A 19753-nucleotide genomic window follows, 5' to 3' on the forward strand; every position below is an offset into this window, starting at 1 on the left:
GGCAGGTCATAGGAGTGGTCCACTTCATTGTTTTTAATGGGTCCCTTTCAAACAAAATGACTAAGCTGTATGGATTCATCTTTACTACTCAAATACATATCCACACTGGGCTTTGCTAAAAAAAACAAAAACCGTAAAATAAAAATCCCAATATCCACACCAATATAGCCTATCAGATTATTAAAATCGAGTTTCTGTTCTTCTATAATTGTTAAAATTGAAAAAGCAGTTATTATAACTGTCTCAGTCGGTCATTAAAACAGCGATGCCGGTCAAGACTAACAACAACTCAAGTCTGTTAACGAATACCTGACCTTGACCGTGACATAATAATATACTTAAGACGTTATAATCAACATTGCAACTAAATTTTAAACTAATTCCCATTAATGTAGCATTAATCATATACTGCTCATCGGTGCTAAGTGTTAATGATCAATTTCACGACAGTCACGATTATATCATGATACTGCATGTAAACAACCACTCACAAATGCTCTTGAGTGGCCCCTCATAGCTCTTGAGTAGGCTCATAACTGTGGCACTATGGACCAACATGTGCTCCCTGGTGCACTTCAAACTAGAATATTAATAATCAATACTTTAAAACACTTTGTTATCTTTTCCAAGCATTTACAACTCAGTTAATTTTTAAACAACCCCTATTTGTTCATTTTAATGAACCAAGGACACTTCTGCCACCCCCTGACAAAACATTAAGGGTAGAGCATGTGGACAGAGCCAATCACATTCACCCAATGGATTCTCCTGAGACAGTGGGGGTATAAATGCACCTATGTATGGTTAGCAATAATATTTTGAAGATATAGTCATTATGTCGCCTCTCAGATAAGTATCTGATCCAGGTGGCCTATACCACTTAATATCAGCTTGTAAGCTTTTCATTGCTGACCAATTTCTAGTTACTCAGTGGACTATTCAACATTCATTTTGTTTTGTTTTCAATACATTGTTGATTTTAACCAAAGATTTGGAGAAAAACCTCACCATAGATCTCAATGGAAAAGTACACTGCCTTTGGAGGAGAAAATGTGAACCCAGCTTATGAGGAGTCGACGGACAAGCCGCCGCTTTATGAAGAGACATCCTTCTCAGGCGCTGCTGGGAATGGTTTCCAAAATGGAAGCAGGCCCGAGCGCAGGGAGGGTAGAATTTCGGTCATCAGTGCCTTTGGTCACAACACGTTGGACAGGGTGCCCCGTATCGAGTTCTACCGCAACGCAGGCAGTCTCAGTGGGCACCGGGCCATAAGACCCTCCCTGCAGGAACTCCACAATGTCTTCCAAAAGGTGAGCACTACATTACAGTTAATTATCCAAAGTCACTTACAGTTGATTAGACTAAGCAGGGGACAATCTCCCCTGGATCAATGTGGGGATAAGGGCATTGCTCAAGGGACCAACAGCTGTTCAGATATTATTGTGGCAACACCAGGGCTTGAACCACCAACCTTCTGGGTCCCAGTCAGCCGCCAGGCTACGGTATGACTTCTGTGTGAGCTCTGAGCTGTGTGTGCTTGTTGAGTTCAGCCAGTGCTATCACCAACAGTAAGAGAAATTTGTGACCTTGGAATTGGTCATGAATGAATGCAGGGCAGTTTTTTATAGATCAAAATGACAGACGCCACCTAAAAGTGCTATGAATATAATTTCCCATGAAACTGTCCTATAAACAACATATTTATGACACTAACAAATTTTTGTCAAAATGTCAGTTGGTTCCTTATAATTCTAAGGTCTTGAATTATTTCTAGACTCAAAGAAGGGGTAGCTAACCTTGTGGTCATCAAAAATAAAAGGCCCTACCCTATCACCATTTTTAGATCAGTGAAGGCAATGGTATTTGTACCTTACTTGCAGTTTAATTAAATTACTATTAAATGAAATATAATACACTGAACATAATCCTTTTGAATCCTTTTGAATCCTAAATTTGAATTTTAAACGGATTAAGAACTGCTCAAGTATACTCAGTTTTATTACAATAACACATGGGCCTTCTGTGCATTTATGTTTTATTTACCAAAATAACACAGAGTGCACTCCTTCAACAACTGGAACCCCAGCTATTTGGTTCAACAAAGATTTTATTTTCACAGTGGGGAAAATGCACTGGCCATTTTATTTTGAAGAAAAACAAACTGAGCAAATAAAGAAACGTTCTGGCACACTGAGCCAAAGAATAGACACAGAGGCAAGACAGATGGTAAACAAGGCTCTATGATGACATGCAGCATGCAAGCAGTTAAAAAAAGAGATCAATAGGTTAAGCGCCGCCTCAACATTATTAAGTGGAAACCAACAGAAAGCCCAGAGAGAAACACTTAGTTTATGAATAATGATGCCCAAGAGCTAATGCATTGATCCGTCTTTCTTTAACTAGAGTAGTTAATGCAAACAAAGTCTCGAAGGTTGCACTAAATCAGAGGGGAGGGAGACCAACTGTCTCAATCATTTGCTGCACAAACATCCAATATGTTGTCTTTTAAAAGACAAATTAGATCCAACCCCAACTGCTGCCTTGGTACACACACACACACACACACACACACACACACACGCAAACACACACAAACAATAAACTATTTCAAGGACAGGAGGAGTGTGCCCACTAGGAATATGGCTGCTGACGGTTATTATTAATCTTCATTAAAATCAAAATGCACTACTTCCCTCTAAATCTTCTCCTGTGGATTAGAAAGGGTACGCATATGAATTAGGGCCCTCCTCACTCCGTTTGGATTATAAAGCAATTAGAAGCGAGTGAGTAAGTGTTTTGACTGCCTGGCCAATGTTTCAATGTTTCTGTTAATTAGGTAGCCTGTTCATCAAGATGAAAACAAAGAACTGCCTTTTAAATATTTTTCCTGAACTTAAATACTGTATGTTATGTCTCGGCGGCACGGATGGTGCAGTGGGTAGCACTGCTGCCTCACAGCAAGGAGGTCCTGGGTTCGAATCCCCGTCGGCCGGGGCCTCTCTGTGCGGAGTTTGCATGTTCTCCCCGTGTCTGCGTGGGTTTCCTCCGGGTACTCCGGTTTCCTCCCACAGTCCAAAGACATGCAGGTTAGGCTGATTGGAGAGTCTAAATTGCCCGTAGGTATGAGTGTGTGAGTGAATGGTGTGTGTGCCCTGCGATGGACTGGCGACCTGTCCAGGGTGTATTCCTGCCTTTCGCCCAATGTATGCTGGGATAGGCTCCAGCCCCCCTGCGACCCTGTTCAGGATAAGCAGGTTCAGATAATGGATGGATGGATGGATGTTATGTCTCCCTCACGTAAAATCAAGGTTCAACAGTTGAGACACAGTTTCCTGGGATAACCTTTATTCATTCACTACAGAATGATGTCCTGGCAACTCCAGACTCTGTGGCTGAGATGGATGAGAGTGAGGGGACCCCCAATGACGATGTGGAGTCAGTCATTCTGGAGGAGAACAAAGGTGGAATGGTTAAATTTGGCTGGATCACCGGTGTACTGGTGAGCATGAAGTCAGATGGAAGTTTCTTTTCCAGGACTCTCAAAGCTACAAAATGGGCATATGCAGTACATTTCATGACTTTATGCTTTCTGTTTTTGATAACATCAATTCAAGTTCAAGTTTATTTATTTCTATAGCACATTTAGTACACAAGGAAATCCAATGCACTTCATATAAAATATATACATATAAAATCAAGAGAAAAAGAAAATGGGCAACACAAGAGTCAAGGAGTTGGAGTCTAGCTTAAGTAGTTGCAGTTGAAATTGTACTTCCCTCTAGGGTCTTTCAGCGCACTTATCCCTGGTTATGGGTATGAAATTTGTTGTACGTCGCTCTGGATAAGAGCGTCTGCCAAATGCCAATAATGTAATGTAACCTGAAGGCTGTTCCAGCATGTGGGCACATAATAGCAGAAAGCAGCTCCAGCAGTCTAGATTTTACCTGAGGAATTAATAAAGGTCCAGTGCCAAATTACCCAAGTGAGCTAGTCAGCTCATAACTCTCAAGCAGCCCTGCTGAAAAACTTATGAAAAGCTTGACCAGCTCCACTTACAAGCTGGTCAAGCTTGCATAGCTAGATTTTACAGCAATCTACATATCTCCTTTCCAGGTAAGATGTATGCTGAACATTTGGGGAGTGATGCTTTTCATCCGCCTTTCATGGGTGTTTGGTCAGGCCGGTACTGGTAAGTAGCATTGCTATGCAATCTGCTTCGGTCTCTTCAGACAAACCCTGTGAGGGTAATTAAATTTCTCTGTGGCTCAGTTCTATCGAAAAACACCTGATGCGTTCATAATGAAATTCATGAGATATTCCATAGTGATGCATATGAAAAAGTAGCCTGAATTGCAAAACCAGCTTCCAGCAGTTTAAACCTGTAAACTGGTAGTAATATCAAGAAGTTCACAACAATGAGACAATTAGTTGAATAAATGCCACATCAGTGTTCAGATTTCAAAGTGAAGGGAATACAAAGAGGCAAGCGAGAGGCAAGCACATTTTAGTCAGTACACTCTCAGAAATAAAGTGACAGTGGAGGTATTTTTGTTCTTCATGGATCAAATTTAGCAAATGCACCCTGAATACAGCAATGTTCTCTTTAGGTGAAAATGAGTACACTTTCCCAGCAAAAAAGGAATAAATTAATTATACACTCACTGAGCACTTTACATTTTCATGCAATTATCTAATCAGCCAATTGTGTGGCAGCAGTGCAATGCATAAAATCATGCAGATACAGGTCAGTAGCTTCAGTCAATGTTCACATCACCCTTCAAATGGGGAAAAAATATAATCTAAGCGACTTTGACCGTGGAATGATTGTTGGTGCCACACAGGGTGGTTTGCTACTTAATAAGTGAAATAAAATAAGTCAAAAAATAAGTCTAATAAATACCTAATAAAGTGCTTACTGGGTGTATATTGCTGTGTAAAATGTGATGTGCCTATAGGGTGCCACCCTAGCAACAAGTATTTGTACATTTTTAGGAACTTTTCTTACCTTTATTTCTGAGCATGTAGGCCAACGATTTATCAAGTATCGGCCACACTAAATCTGAAGCTGGTCAATGCACACTGTGAAAGACTGGGGGACAAGACCAAACTGCTTGGAACATCTGTTGGTCACAAAATGTTACAGAGCCTATTCATTTTAAATATAACCAATGTAATTTGGCATCAATGCACCACTAGATACAGTGCATCCGGAAAGTATTCACAGCGCTTCACTTTTCCCAAATTTTTTTCCTCAAAATTCTACACACAACACCCCATAATGACAACATGAAAGAAGTTTTTTTGAAATTTTTGCAAATTTATTAAAAATAAAAAACTAAGAAATCACATGTACATAAGTATTCACAGCCTTTGCTCAATACTTTGTTGATGCACCTTTGGCAGCAAGTACAGCCTCAAGTCTTTCTGAATATGATGCCACAAGCTTGGCACACCTATCTTTGGGCAGTTTCGCCCATTCCTCTTTGCAGCACCTCTCAAGCTCCATCAGGTTGGATGGGGAGCGTCGGTGCACAGCCATTTTCAGATCTCTCCAGAGATGTTCAATCGGATTCAAGTCTGGGCTCTGGCTGGGCCACTCAAGGACATTCACAGAGTTGTCCTGAAGCCACTCTTTTGATATCTTGGCTGTGTGCTTAGGGTCGTTGTCCTGCTGAAAGATGAACCGTCGCCCCAGTCTGAGGTCAAGAGCGCTCTGGAGCAGGTTCTCATCCAGGATGTCTCTGTACATTGCTGCATTCATCTTTCCCTCAATCCTGACTAGTCTCCCAGTTCCTGCCGCTGAAAAACATCCCCTCAGCATGATGCAGCCACCACCATGCTTCACTGTAGGGATGGTATTGGCCAGGTGATGAGCGGTGCCTGGTTTCCTCCAAACATGATGCCTGGCATTCACGCCAAAGAGTTCAATGTTTGTCTCATCAGACCAGAGAATTTTGTTTCTCATGGTCTGAGAGTCCTTCAGGTGCCTTTTGGCAAACTCCAGGCGGGCTGCCATGTGCCTTTTACTAAGGAGTGGCTTCCGTCTGGCCACTCTACCATACAGGCCTGATTGGTGGATTGTTGCAGAGATGGTTGTCCTTCTGGATGGTTCTCCTCTCTCCACAGAGGAATGCTGGAGCTCTGACAGAGTGACCATCAGGTTCTTGGTCACCTCCCTGACTAAGGCCCTTCTCCCCTGATTGCTCAGTTTAGACGGGCGGCTGGATGATGGAGGCCACTGTGCTTATTGGGACCTTCAAAGCAGCAGAAATGTTTCTGTACCCTTCCCCAGATTTGTGCCTCAACACAATCCTGTCTCGGAGGTCTACAGACAATTCCTTTGACTTCATGCTTGGTTTTTGCTCCGACATGCACTGTCAACCGTGGGACCTTATATAGACAGGTGTGTACCTTTCCAAATCATGTCCAATCAACTGAATTTACCACAGGTAAAGACTCCAATTAAGATCAGTGGAAACAGGATGCACCTGAGCTCAATTTTGAGCTTCATGGCAAAGGCTGTGAATACTTATGCACATGTGATTTCTTAGTTTTTTATTTTTAATAAATTTGCAAAAATCTCAAAAAAACTTTTTTCACGTTGTCATTATGGGGTATTGTGAGTAGAATTTGGAGGAAAAAATGAATTTAATCAATTTTGGAATAAGGCTGTAACATAACAAAATGTGGAAAAAGTGAAGGGCAGTGAATACTTTCCGGATGCACTGTAGGTACATCAAATTGTACCCCTAGCCCAATATATGCTTAATTTGTACCTCCTTTGCTTGGAAAGCGTACTAATTTCTACCCTAAGAGAACATTATTGTACTTTCACTGTACATTTGGGAAATTTGACCTTTGAAGAACAAAATGTACCTCCACTGTCACTTTATTTCTGTGTATTTATGCATGCCTCTGTTACCTTTTGCCTTCAAGGGCTTCCATTTATGATGCGTAACTAATGATGACGAAAAGCCAAATGCTCTAGGCAGGAAACTGGGAACAGTTTTGTGCCGAGTTGCGGCTTTTTGCCTAAGGGTATAATTAGACGTCTGAATGGGCCATTTGCGATTCATTGTAGCTAATCGTTGTTTCTGAAGGTGTTTGAGATTTCGTAAGGCATTGGTAAATTATTTCTGCATGACCCTGTTTATGCTTCTAGAGCTAAAGAGGGAGTGACTACTGCTTAGCGCTTTTAAAGTTAATTATATATACACTCAGTGAGAATTTTTTTTTTTTTTTTTTCGTACCATTCTCTGCAAACTCTAGAGACCATTGTGTGTGGAAATCAAGACAAGATCAGCAGTTTCTGAGACATTCAAACCACCCTGTCTGGCACCAATAATCATTCCACCGTCAAAGTCACTTAGATCACATTTCTTCCCCATTCTGAAATTTGGTCTGAACAACAGCTGAACCTCTTGACCATGTCTGCCTGCTTTCATGCATTTAGTTCCGACCGCATGATTGGCAGATTAAATATTTGCTTAACAAGCTGATACAGGTCTACCTAATACATTGGAATGTTTCATTTGAGTCGTGACATATTCAAAGAATGCAAAGTGCTATACAGCCATAAAATTACATAAAATAAAGTGCATCTTATGTGCACTTTCTATGCAGTGGGTGTGACTGAGTATTAAGAATAGGTTCTGGGGCTGATGATATGTCAGCTATATAACTGTAATGTAATATGTTAGGACTGACAGCTCTCTGTTTCTAGGTCTGGGAATTGTGGTCATTCTCCTCAGTGTTGTGGTGACCATCGTCACAGGACTCTCAATGTCTGCCATCTGTACCAATGGAGTGGTCAGGGGAGGTAGGTGCATCTAACACACATAACCCTCACCAAAACAAATATACTGTACAGAAGGTGCCCTTATCTTCAAAGTCAGAACTACTCAACACACGGCAAACACTGGCTGAGCAAACAAGCCAAGGAAGATTCAGCAGCACATTTTCCAACATTGTGATCTACTTTGCTAGCAAGCCGGTTAGCCTAGTTGCAACAGTATCTAGTCCAGTAATTAAGATTGTTTTAATATCAAGATGCTTAAAATCTGACAGTGCTGACATTAATTTTAGATTTAGATCAGTAACAAAATGGCATACATAGGGACAAAACAAATCAGCAAAATGTGTAATGTTTTTTAACAACACCCATCTTCTAATAAGATATCATGATTCATTTTTTACAGCAGGCATATTCATACTCTGACTATATTGATATTGTAAATCATGATTCCTGCCTTAGTTCCACCATTCTGTACCAAAAAAGCACTAGCCCAGGCGCATGTAGCCTGGGTCTGTATGAAGCATATAACCACTGCGTCGTTTGTCCAGGGGGAGCATACTACCTCATCTCCCGCAGTTTAGGACCGGAGTTTGGCGGGTCGATCGGCCTGATTTTTGCATTCGCCAATGCTGTGGCAGTGGCCATGTATGTGGTCGGGTTCGCAGAGACAGTGGTGGATCTTCTGAAGGTATGTCCGGCATCTGCAATAGTAAGGGATGGATTTTGACACTTTCAACATACAAAACAACTAAGCAAATAAATAAATAAAAATATAATAATTTCATTATAATAGTTAAAGCAAATGGAAAGAAAGGCATCTACGTTTCATTTGTACAATATACAGCACATAGCAATGCCTGGCACTATAAGAAATGCAGCCTCAAGAAACAATGCGATTATCTATTTTAATAATTTGAGTAATTTGTTAAATGGTGATATTTTACAGGAGAACAATGCCATAATGGTGGACGACATGAATGACATCCGAATCATTGGATGCATTACAGTTGTTTTGCTTTTGGGGATCTCAGTGGCTGGAATGGAGTGGGAGGCTAAGGTGACTGAACAACAGTACTTTTCATCAACACTACAACAGATGTTTCACATAGTAGGGATTATTCCCTCCAGTTAGAATTGTCATATTGTGGGAAATGACCTTTCCCTTGCTAGGTGGATTATAAAGAAGTTGGAGGTGCTATAAAAATACTGTGAAAGTATCAAAACGCACAGTCCCCAAATAAATCCACACAATCCATATGAAGATAATATGCATTTAAACGAGCTGTTTGGACTTCCGTGAAGTTGTGGCATTACAACAATATGCTCATTTGCTTCAGCACAGCCCACCAACAAATCCAAGACCTCGGCACAGATGGAATTCAGTTCATTGGAACTAGACAGCCAATTAAAACAGAGGTTCATTGATATCAAACAGCCTTAAAGACACAGTCACTAAAACAGCCTGTTCTTGTTAAAGCTCATGAGAGGCGCTGGAAAATGGACATGTAAAACTGGATAAAGATTGTTTTAGTTACTTAAACCACACAACCACCTTCTTATGGATATCAGGACCTAAAATAAAATGCTGGAAAGTAAGTCTGTAGTAATGCTGTAAGTTACAATATGGGACTTTTAAATAGAGAGGATGAAACATCCCGGTATGCTCTTTATTTTCTCTCACTTCCCTCATGTTGTGCATTTCAAGTCTCTCATTAGTATGTGCTCACCAATGATTCTCAACAGTAATAAGACATTGAATATTTGTACTGAAAATACAAACAATGACTATAGAACTGACGAGAACTACTGAGCCCAGGGGTGCTGGATTTCATTTTCACTCGGCACTTAATTGATCGACCAAAGCTGTTCAATGCAAAGTTAACTCACCTTACCTTGTTTCTTGGGTCTGAAATGGAAGGCTGCTTTTATGGTGAAAACAAAAACCAGCACACCCAGCTGCTCTCTCGGACCAGGGTTGCAAACTACTGTAAATGCAGATCACACCTGGTATGTTTTGATAAGTGACAAAAGGATGATATGAAAATTTTATGTTCTCCTACAGGCCCAGATTATCCTGCTGATTATCTTGCTGGTGGCCATTGTAAATGTGTTTGTAGGGACATTCATTCCGGCCACACAAGCCAAGAGATCCAAAGGCTTCTTCAATTATCATGGTGACTGAAATAATTAAATGTTTGCTTAATAATGATGTCTGATACATGTAATGATTGAGCTGTTGTTTCACTGCAAAAAAACCCCCCAAAACAGCCATTGCAATTACTAAAGCAAAATCACGTCTGTGCTTGTGAAACTGAATAGAAGTTTAAAGTAACCGGATATCAAGACTGTGTTTAATGTCTTGCAGCATCTATATTGAGAGAAAACTTTACGCCGGACTTCCGAGATGGAGAGACATTTTTTTCTGTCTTTGCAATCTTCTTCCCTGCAGCCACAGGCATTCTAGCAGGTGCAAACATCTCTGGGGATCTGAAGGTAAGAACTGCACAGTCGCATAGTCATTTTCTAGTGAAATACCTTGTGTTTGTTAACTCAATTAAAAAATATATATATTGTGATTGCAATAGTATTTTTTTTATAACTTCTTCAGCTCTAAATTTGAATAACATATTTTATACAGTGTGCTATCCATTGTGAGCTTGGTAAATATTCAGTAATATTGCCTTAAATTTGATCCTGACATCAGTATGTTAAAGGGTAACTATACATAGGCTGTTGTTGACTGGATCTTGTTGTGTAAAGGATGCCCAGGCTGCGATTCCCAAAGGAACCCTGCTTGCTATCGTTATCACTGCAATCACATATCTGGCTGTGGCCCTCTGCGTCTGTAAGTACATGCGTCTGTGAGTAAACGCTAAATTAATTACAATATGCCATTTCTTTTCTTCTTGTTTTTCATAAATGTTTGCAAACTATCTTAAAAAAAAGAAGCATTATCTGAAAGTGAATTATCTTGAATCAACTTCACTTTATTCCTTAATGCACTCCTGAGTAGAATAACACCATTTTAAATCACAGCGATTGCTGTTAGTAATGGATTACAGTTATTCCTTTGAGGCCATTTACTGCCTCAAGCAAATTGATCTGGAAGATCTTAAAATGCCACTATTTTAATATTCATTATAAAAAGTATTAAAGCACAAAGGCTCACTTGGAAATCAATAAACACCAAAGGCAGACAAATCCCCTGGTCCAATCAGAGCCTCTTCCAGTCTCAGCAATAAAACTTAGTACAGTACTTTTCTGGAACAAGTCTTTTCAAAAATCAATGGGACACCTGTATTGGCAAAACATGTGCAAATCAATCAAAAGCAAGTAATACAGGCAGGGTTCTAAACTTAACTATAAACGTTGACACAATGGTTTTGTTTTTCTCCTAGCTGCAACTGTAGTGCGTGATGCAACTGGCAATGTCAACAACACCATCGCAGCTGAGGCTAGCTGTAATTTTTCAGTCGCCTGTGATTTTGGATATGACTTTTCATCCTGCAAGGAGGGGGGCTGTACATTTGGCCTCATGAATAACTTCCAGGTATGTCCCTCTTTCCATACATACATAATAATATTGGACTGGTATGAATAGACCTATAAAACAATTTCAGAATGCTGTCATATGAATGTAAAATGACAGTCAGTAGCAGGGATCATCAAATCTGGCCCTCAAGTCCAAACCCAGCCCTGGTTTTCTTTTCACCTAGGTAATTAACTGGTGTGAAGACTGGTTGGCCAGACTGTCTTCACACCAGACTCCCAGGTAGTAGGGAGGGTGGGAAACCAGCACTTCTCAGCCCTTGAGGACCATGATTTGATGGACCCTGGTCGATAGCACAAAACAGTGTACAATATTAATGTGATGTAACTCCAAACACCTTTAGGTGATGACCATGGTGTCTGGTTTCGGCCCACTGATCACAGCAGGAACGTTCTCTGCTACCCTTTCCTCTGCTCTTGCTTCACTGGTTAGTGCACCCAAAGTCTTCCAGGTGAGAACCAAGTCATAATTTAAAGAATTTATGCCAGTTTCACAGACACAGATAAAGCATAGTCCAAGACTAAATTCAATTTTGACAGGAGATTCTCCATACAAACTCAACTAAGAGTTTAACTTTAGTCCAGGACTAAGTTTACAGTAATCTGTGAAACTGGCCAATTTTTTGGGGAATGTACTATTCGTGAAAACATAAAGCATACCGTTATGCTAAAGCATAGTAGTCTGCTCAGTACCTTCATTAAGTGAAAATACATAGACCTATGCCTATATTAGGTTGTCATTGTAGATGTCAGTTGAATGTGGGCTATATCAAGCATACAATTAGGGTGAGGTGGGAGGATGCTGCTCCCCGTGAGGCCAACACGTTTCTTTTTACAGTACGTTTGAACTGCGTCACTGTGTCAATGCTCAACCCACAGGCCTTGTGCAAAGACAATATTTACAAGGCGCTGGGCTTCTTTGCCAAAGGACATGGCAGAAACAACGAGCCCCTCCGCGGATACGTCCTCACTTTCTTCATCGCTGTGGCTTTCATTTTGATAGGTGACTATGTTTGAAAACAAATCCAGGGGAGCGTCAATTCTAGCAAGAGTGGCAATTCTGGGGCTCTACATCTTAGGAAAATGTTATTACTTTATTTTTGATGTCTGTTCTAGAGTTTCCATGAGATTAACTAGTCTCAAGTAATGTAACTAATGTGTTTGTCATTGATTCCTTACAGTGAGAGTTAAATATGGGTGTTTTCACAAATATGCTTGTATCAACATGCTTTTGTATTATACTCCCTTTCAGAAACTGCTTTTCAAATTGTTGTTGCTGCCACAGCATCTAACTTCTGTTTCTTCATTCTAGCCGAACTCAATGTCATCGCTCCCATTATTTCCAACTTCTTCTTGGCCTCCTACGCTCTCATCAACTTCTCCTGTTTCCATGCCTCTTATGCTAAATCACCAGGTCATATTTCCCATTTCTCTTCTTACATCACTTGTGTCAACTAAAGCTAATAGTTTTATACTTAAAAGAAAAATCAACAGGTGGCACTAAATGGAAAAAGACATATTCCAAAGAGGTCTGACTATATCCAGATATAAAGTATTTTGCGCTTTTATCATAAAAGTGAAAACAAGTGGTTCTTGAGAAATGGCATTTATTTTGAAAGAATAGGGAGCATTGGAGGAAGGTATTTTATAGGAAAATGTCAGCTTCATATTCAGCATGTTGTGTTATACTACAGCACAGCATAGTTCATAACAGTCATCATGATTACCCATATTTTTCTCGTAGGCCTGAATCTTGTTTGGCCTAATGATGGTGAAATGTCATGCTTCAGGGTGGAGGCCTGGCTACAGATTCTACAACATGTGGCTGTCTCTGTTCGGAGCGGTGCTGTGCTGCGCCGTGATGTTCGTCATCAACTGGTGGGCAGCGCTGCTCACGTATGCCATTGAGATCTTCCTCTACGTCTATGTCACTGTGAAAAAACCAGGTAAAGCCCATCATGGTTTTTCTGGAAAAACAGAACAATAAACCTGCAATAAATTTTTATTTGATTTCATTGGCATTTTCCCTCAGATGTTAACTGGGGCTCCTCAACCCAGGCAGTGACGTTTGTACATGCCATGAACAATGCACTGAGTTTAACCAAAATAGATGAACACGTCAAGAATTTCAGGTATGAACTACAGTATGATCAACCAAATTACTTTTATCTAAATCAGAAAATGAGAATGTTTATTTGGGATTGCACAAACATTATGAATATTATTTTGACGAAATTTCTGATTGTTGGTCTAATGTCTGGCACTATCAATCTCAGGCCACAGTGCATTGTGCTGACTGGTGCACCCAACACAAGACCAGCTCTTCTTGACATTGCGCACTCCTTCTCCAAGAACTATGGGCTATGCCTCACCTGCCAAGTGTTCTTGGTAGGAACAGACCCTCTTCTTGTTCATCACTGGCTGGCTGAGATATAACAAGTCAATACATAGCCAGCTAATTTTATTTGAGCCACTCAATGCCGAGTGCAAACGATGGTCAGATAAAGTCTCGGTTTAACGTGAACCTCTTATTTAGACGGAGAGGCCAGTGGCCAGTGGCCTTCAGACTCACCCGAGGGCATGCATTTATCCTTATAATTTGATTAAATTAAATTTTTTCATGAATTGAATTATGGATTAATTCAAAAAGGGGTGAAATGGTAATGAATGGTGAATTCACTGTCACAAGGTAATAGGCTCACAGACGAACAATGATGCCCACTGCAGAGTTCTGGTGATATTTACTGGCTACAATACATTGCATAACCCCACATTGTTCCACGGGGGATTGGCCCCTGCTTAGACAAATCAACTGTAAATCGTTTTGGATAAAAATGTCAGATACCTAACGTTATGTAATGTAATAACTAACTCCACCTCCATTCAGGGGCTGAAGACAGATATGATCCAGGAAATTAACATAGGCATGGAGAATCACCAAGCCTGGCTCAACAAGAAAAAACGCAAAGCCTTCTACGCAGCAGTGGCCAGCGATAGCTTCAGGGAAGGAGTTCAGAGCCTGCTGCAAGTATGCATTGTCAACAAACTGACCAAAATGTGACATACTGTATGTAACTGAATAAAGAAGCCACTTTTGTGCGTAGGTTTGTCACCTCATTTATCAATTTATAGGCATGAATGATACTAAACAGTACATGATCAAAAGCATAGACTTGAAATAGGTTTGGGCGTGCTTTATGTCAACAAGAATGTGCTCCTTGCTGTGAAAGCCAGCTATGCCACTTTGACCAGCTTGAAAATTGAGCTGGTCAACCAGCATGGTCAAGCTGGTCAGAAAGCTGGTCTAGCTGGGTATGAGCTGGTCAACCAGCTACCAACTGTTTCAAAACCTAGCTTGAAAAAACCTAGTTTTTGTTTTCTGCTGACATTGATACTGAAACATAATATTTTGAAAATTTGGAGCTTGAAGCCGTATGGTACATAAAGTTATTATCTTTCTGTGTACTTTTAGGCTGCAGGCATTGGCAGACTCAAACCAAATACACTGGTGATTGGGTTCAAGAAAGACTGGAAGAGAGCGAGTACAACGGATGTTCAAAGCTATGTTGGTGTGCTGCAGTAAGTGACTGATAAGCACTCGTAACTCAGCAGATCTGTCTGTGAGGGAGGCAGGAGGGTAGGCCTTAATCACGTTTTCCTTCGTGGCAGTGATGCATTTGACTTAGAATATGGAATCGTGGTGCTCAGGATCGGCCAGGGACTCGACATCACTCACATTCTTCAGGCTGAAGGTGGGTACAAAATATAGACCCCATAAAAACATGGACTTGATATGTGGCTAATTATTCATATTCATTGCAGGCATTTTCATGTCAGGTTGCAGGGTGTGACATGAAAAAAGGGGAGCCAGTATGCTTCTATGATATAATAACGCCCGGGAAATATGTGTTGTCAGAACGACGATATTTATATTAAAGGTTCTAACAACAGTTTGATTGGAATGTCTGCAGGAGAGCTCACTCAGAGCCCATGATATTTAGCCAAGGTCATTTATTCAGACATAATCACAATCACAGAGATCCTGGCTCTGACTCATCATTTCTGGACTCCGAAAATGCACAATATTGAGATATAACCTAATATTAAATAAGACCATCCAAGAAACATATCCAGGACTTACAAGTCACTAAATCGAACTTTTCCAGCCTTTGTTTGTGTACTCTTTCTCCCTTCAGAGGAAATGGAGAGACTGACATTAGAACAGCAGTCCTTGGAGAGGATGGATTCCCAAGATGGGGGTGGTAAAGGGCTATTCAAATGGTCCAGGAAATCCTCAAAGCAAGTTCTTACAAAAGGTACGCTTTCAGGATTGAAAGTGCCTGCTCTTTTAAATTAGTATGTAGTATGTATATTAGTATTAAAGAATTTTGTAATGGATGATGATTCACGATTGACGGCGCATCGTGCGCACTCTTGGCCAGGCTCAGTGGTGAATGAGCGAAGGCATCAGAGTATGACTGTTCGTGTAGGATAACACAGGCTCTCCATACAGGTCCCTGAGGGCCGAGCTGCATCTTTTCATATACCGTCTGCCTCTTTCAAGCTGCTGAAAGCCTTCAGAAAGGGAGGCTTCAAAAAAGTGTCTAGACCAAACAAATCTGACAAATGAAATCAATAATACCCTCCACTTTTTAATCTAAAACAAAACAAAAGGACATGGGCCCGTCCCCCTCCTGCTGCAATTAAATGAATGAAATGTTCCACATGAAAAGGATTTTGCACTAACTGAACAACGTAGTCACTTCCTTTTTCCAGCTTCCAGCAAAATAGTCTTAGAACTAAGCCCAATGCAGCCCTCCAAAACACCAGAGGGATCTTGAGGTATATACACTTCCAATGTCAGCTTTACTTCGACTGCTGGAAAATACAGACACACAGGAACAGATTTTTAAATTGAAATGTTAGACTTAGCTGCTACATGCAACCAGATGCCTATTAATCCGGATGGGAAAAATGCCCTTGCTCTCACCTTCTCTGTCCATACTTGCCTCCAATTCCTTTTCTATCGCTCCGTTTTTCCTCTCTTCACAGCTTCAGTGATTTCACCTCAGTCTGCCCAGGCAGCTAAAGTTAGCCCGAGGCTGGTGGAGTCCAGCACTCAGTTCCAGAAGAGACAGGCCAAAGGCACCATTGATGTGTGGTGGCTCTTCGACGATGGAGGTATAATTGCAGCCATCACACCATATTTTTGAAAGGCTGAAGTCATAGCCCTGGCAAAGTCATATGAGTTAGTGTTCATGGTTATGGCTCTGGTTTATTTTCTTTATAGCCAGACCCTGTTCTCCATCATATTTGTTTTTTTCGCGTTAACATTAAGGAAAAAGTAATTTTGCTGAATGAAAAAAAAGCCCTTATTGAATTAATGCTGTTCTGAATGCTCTCACTAATACAGGCCTGACACTCCTAATCCCCTACATCCTGACCACACGCAGGAAATGGAGGGACTGCAAGATGAGGATCTTCATTGCAGGGCAGACTGACCGCATTGAACAAGACAGAGCAGAGTGGGCCAAAGATTTGTGTATCTGTTCAACACAGAATATTGATAGTATGGAACAGTCATACCTTACAAAATTACAACAACAGGGTGGCATGTAGCGTAGTGGTTAAGGTATGTGACTGGGACCTGCAAGGTCAGTGGTTCGATCCCCGGTGTAGCCACAATAAGATCCGCACAGCTGTTTGACTCTTGGGCAAGGCCCTTAACCCTGCATTGCTCCAGGGGAGGACTGTCTCCTGCTTAACTGTAAGTCACTTTAGATAAACGTGTCAGCCAAATGACATGTAATGTAACAACTAGTTAACAAGTTAACAGCACTTACTTGTGATAACAGCCAGTAGTGATTTCACAAATATAATTTTACTTTGTCATCATTTAGAATGGAGTCCCTTCTGTCAAAATTCAGAATCAAATGCAGTGACATTAACATCATTAGTGACATCAACACGAAACCAAGTTCAGAGAGGTGAGAACACTTTCCCCGAAATGGATGAAGTGCTACTTGAAGTGCTCCATTCTTCATTGGAATCGAAGTTAACATGCAATTTGATACATGCCATTATTACTGTACGTGTGGCTTTCTGCCCTAGCTGGAGAACATTTGAGGACATGATTAAGCCATTCCGCCTTCATGAGGGCACCAAAGACATGGCTAGTGCTGATTCAATGAGGAAGGACAGCCAATGGAAGATCACTGATGCCGAAATGGAGATATTGGAAGAGAAGGTATACTGTGGCTTAAAAAAACAGGAATACATCTCAAAATAATACAGAGATAGACAGAAGGTTTGACCTTTCCATTTTATCTCCTTTCCCACACAGACACGCCTGCAGGTCCGGTTGAATGAACTGCTCCAGGAGAACTCAAGAGCAGCTAACCTCATCATTGTGTAAGTCCCCCTGCTTCAAGTCTCTATAGATCTGAGAGAGCATGTTAAATCTAACTACACCCTTCTGTAAAATCCAGCTATGACCAGCTACCGGCAGTTTCAAAACATACTGTAGTCTGAGCTGGTCAACCAGCTACCAAACCTAGCTTGAGCTGTTGTTTTTTTTTCACCAAGGCAGTAATCAAAATAATTTGTTATTTAGCTGATGCTTTTATCCAAAGCAACTTACAGTTGATCAGACAGAACGCAATGCCCCATGGAGCAATGCAGGGTTAATGGCTTCGCATAGAGACATAGAGTACAGATAAAATTGATACTGCATGTGAACTAAATTGGTCTGTGTTCTGGAGGTGACTGTTTTCTACATGATGCAGGAGCATGCCCATTGCTCGGAAAGGGGCCGTTTCTGACCACCTCTACATGGCCTGGCTGGACATCCTCACTAAGAACCTTCCACCCACCCTGCTGATCAGAGGAAATCACAAGAGCGTACTGACATTCTACTCTTAAATTAACTGCCAGCCATCTACTAACATTAGAAACCATAAAAGGTGAAAAACTATGTTGTTTAAAATGGAACTCCTGTGCTCCTGTTCTGCCCTCTAGTGATAATATGAAATATGAACTATATAGTGATATAAATGTAAAACCTACTTTTCATGACAACTACACACATATGAAATGCTCATTTTAAAAAATAGGATGTATAAATTACCATGATACAGTGCAAGTATAATTAATTAATATTTCGGAAAGAAGTCAAATTTGCAGGATGATGAACCTAAGGGGATTCTTTTTAGTTATTTCACACAAATCACTGGTACTATAACAATTTGTACAATTTGTATTCAAGCTGGTTCCATTCAAATCTTGTTTTGCATATATATATGCCATAATAAACCAATCTAAATGTACTAAAACCCCCATATATCATCTGTATTATTTTATTATAATATTGTGCAAGGTCGCATGGATGGTGCAGTGGGTAGCACTGCCGCCTCACAGCAAGGAGGTCCTGGGTTCAAATCCCCGTTGGTCGGGGCCTCTCTGTGTGGAGTCTGCATGTTCTCCCCGTGTTTTTGCGTGGGTTTCCTCCGGGTACTCTGGTTTCCTCCCACAGTCCAAAGACATGCAGGTTAGGCTGATTGGAGAGTCTAAATTGCCCATAGGTATGAGTATGAGTATGAGTGTGTGTGTGTGAGTGAATGGTGTGTGTGCCCTGCGATGGACTGGCGACCTGTCCAGGGTGTATTCCTGCCTTTCGCCCAATGTATGCTGGGATAGGCTCCAGCCCCCTGCGACCCTGTTCAGGATAAGCAGGTTAGGATAATGAATGAATGAATGAATATTGTGCAAGTTTCCATTAAATAAAGAATCCATATTTATTATGAACACCATTTTCTACGTATTTAAAATTGCAATTTCTAATATACATTTATTGTGGTCTAGTATTTGTGTTATAGGAAAGGGGTTATTGTAATTCTTTACATACATGGGAAGATGCCTTTTTAAAAATAAGTTAGAAACAAAACAATAAAGATACTTATTTATCTGGCTATTTTTCATTTTACCTCTTAAGGTATTGTTACAATTCTACGTTTGCGTGTGATCAATATCTCTCTTCTGATTGGTTATTGCATGCAGTCGGTTGCATGAAAGTTGAATTGCTCCCAACTTGTTGTAAACAAGTTGCACAGAAATTGCAGGGAATGTTACACGAAGCAATCTATGACCAACTCAGCTGCAATTTAGTTGCTTCGTGTAACAAGACTCTCAATCTCCTAAATATATTTTGTTAGGAAAATGTATTATATTATAATCTGAATTAAATGACACTGCTGGAAAAATTGCTAATGAATAACTAGCCCATTACAACTAAATGATTTTACAACAACCCACAGGTTGCTATTTAGTTACAGATCATGTTTAACTAACCAACACCAAATTATAATGGACAATGTTGCTTTGTGTTCATTTAGGTGCTGTTTTAAAGCATTT

The 19753-nt window shown here is 40.6% G+C and overlaps 1 protein-coding gene across 2 annotated transcripts; it reads left to right on the top strand.

The window, feature by feature from the left end:
- Nucleotides 1-1019: 1019 nt before the first annotated feature.
- Nucleotides 1020-18265, top strand: LOC133130060 (solute carrier family 12 member 1-like). Of its 2 annotated transcripts, none has more exons than XM_061244301.1 (26): nucleotides 1020-1310; nucleotides 3362-3499; nucleotides 4114-4189; nucleotides 7724-7819; nucleotides 8344-8483; nucleotides 8742-8852; nucleotides 9858-9969; nucleotides 10161-10288; nucleotides 10556-10640; nucleotides 11194-11345; nucleotides 11689-11796; nucleotides 12224-12347; nucleotides 12657-12758; nucleotides 13135-13290; nucleotides 13377-13476; nucleotides 13621-13732; nucleotides 14232-14372; nucleotides 14817-14923; nucleotides 15014-15096; nucleotides 15541-15660; nucleotides 16397-16525; nucleotides 16758-16869; nucleotides 17245-17331; nucleotides 17456-17591; nucleotides 17688-17755; nucleotides 18130-18265. In XM_061244301.1, exons 1-26 carry the CDS (start codon nucleotides 1020-1022, stop codon nucleotides 18263-18265), a joined length of 3150 nt encoding a protein of 1049 aa, XP_061100285.1. The 2 variants fall into 2 exon arrangements, with proteins under 2 accessions (XP_061100285.1, XP_061100286.1); XM_061244302.1 differs by having other exon boundaries at nucleotides 16403-16525.
- Nucleotides 18266-19753: the final 1488 nt, after the last annotated feature.

This window comes from Conger conger, chromosome 6, assembly GCF_963514075.1.
Source record: "Conger conger chromosome 6, fConCon1.1, whole genome shotgun sequence".
Classification (NCBI taxonomy): Eukaryota; Metazoa; Chordata; class Actinopteri; order Anguilliformes; family Congridae; genus Conger; species Conger conger.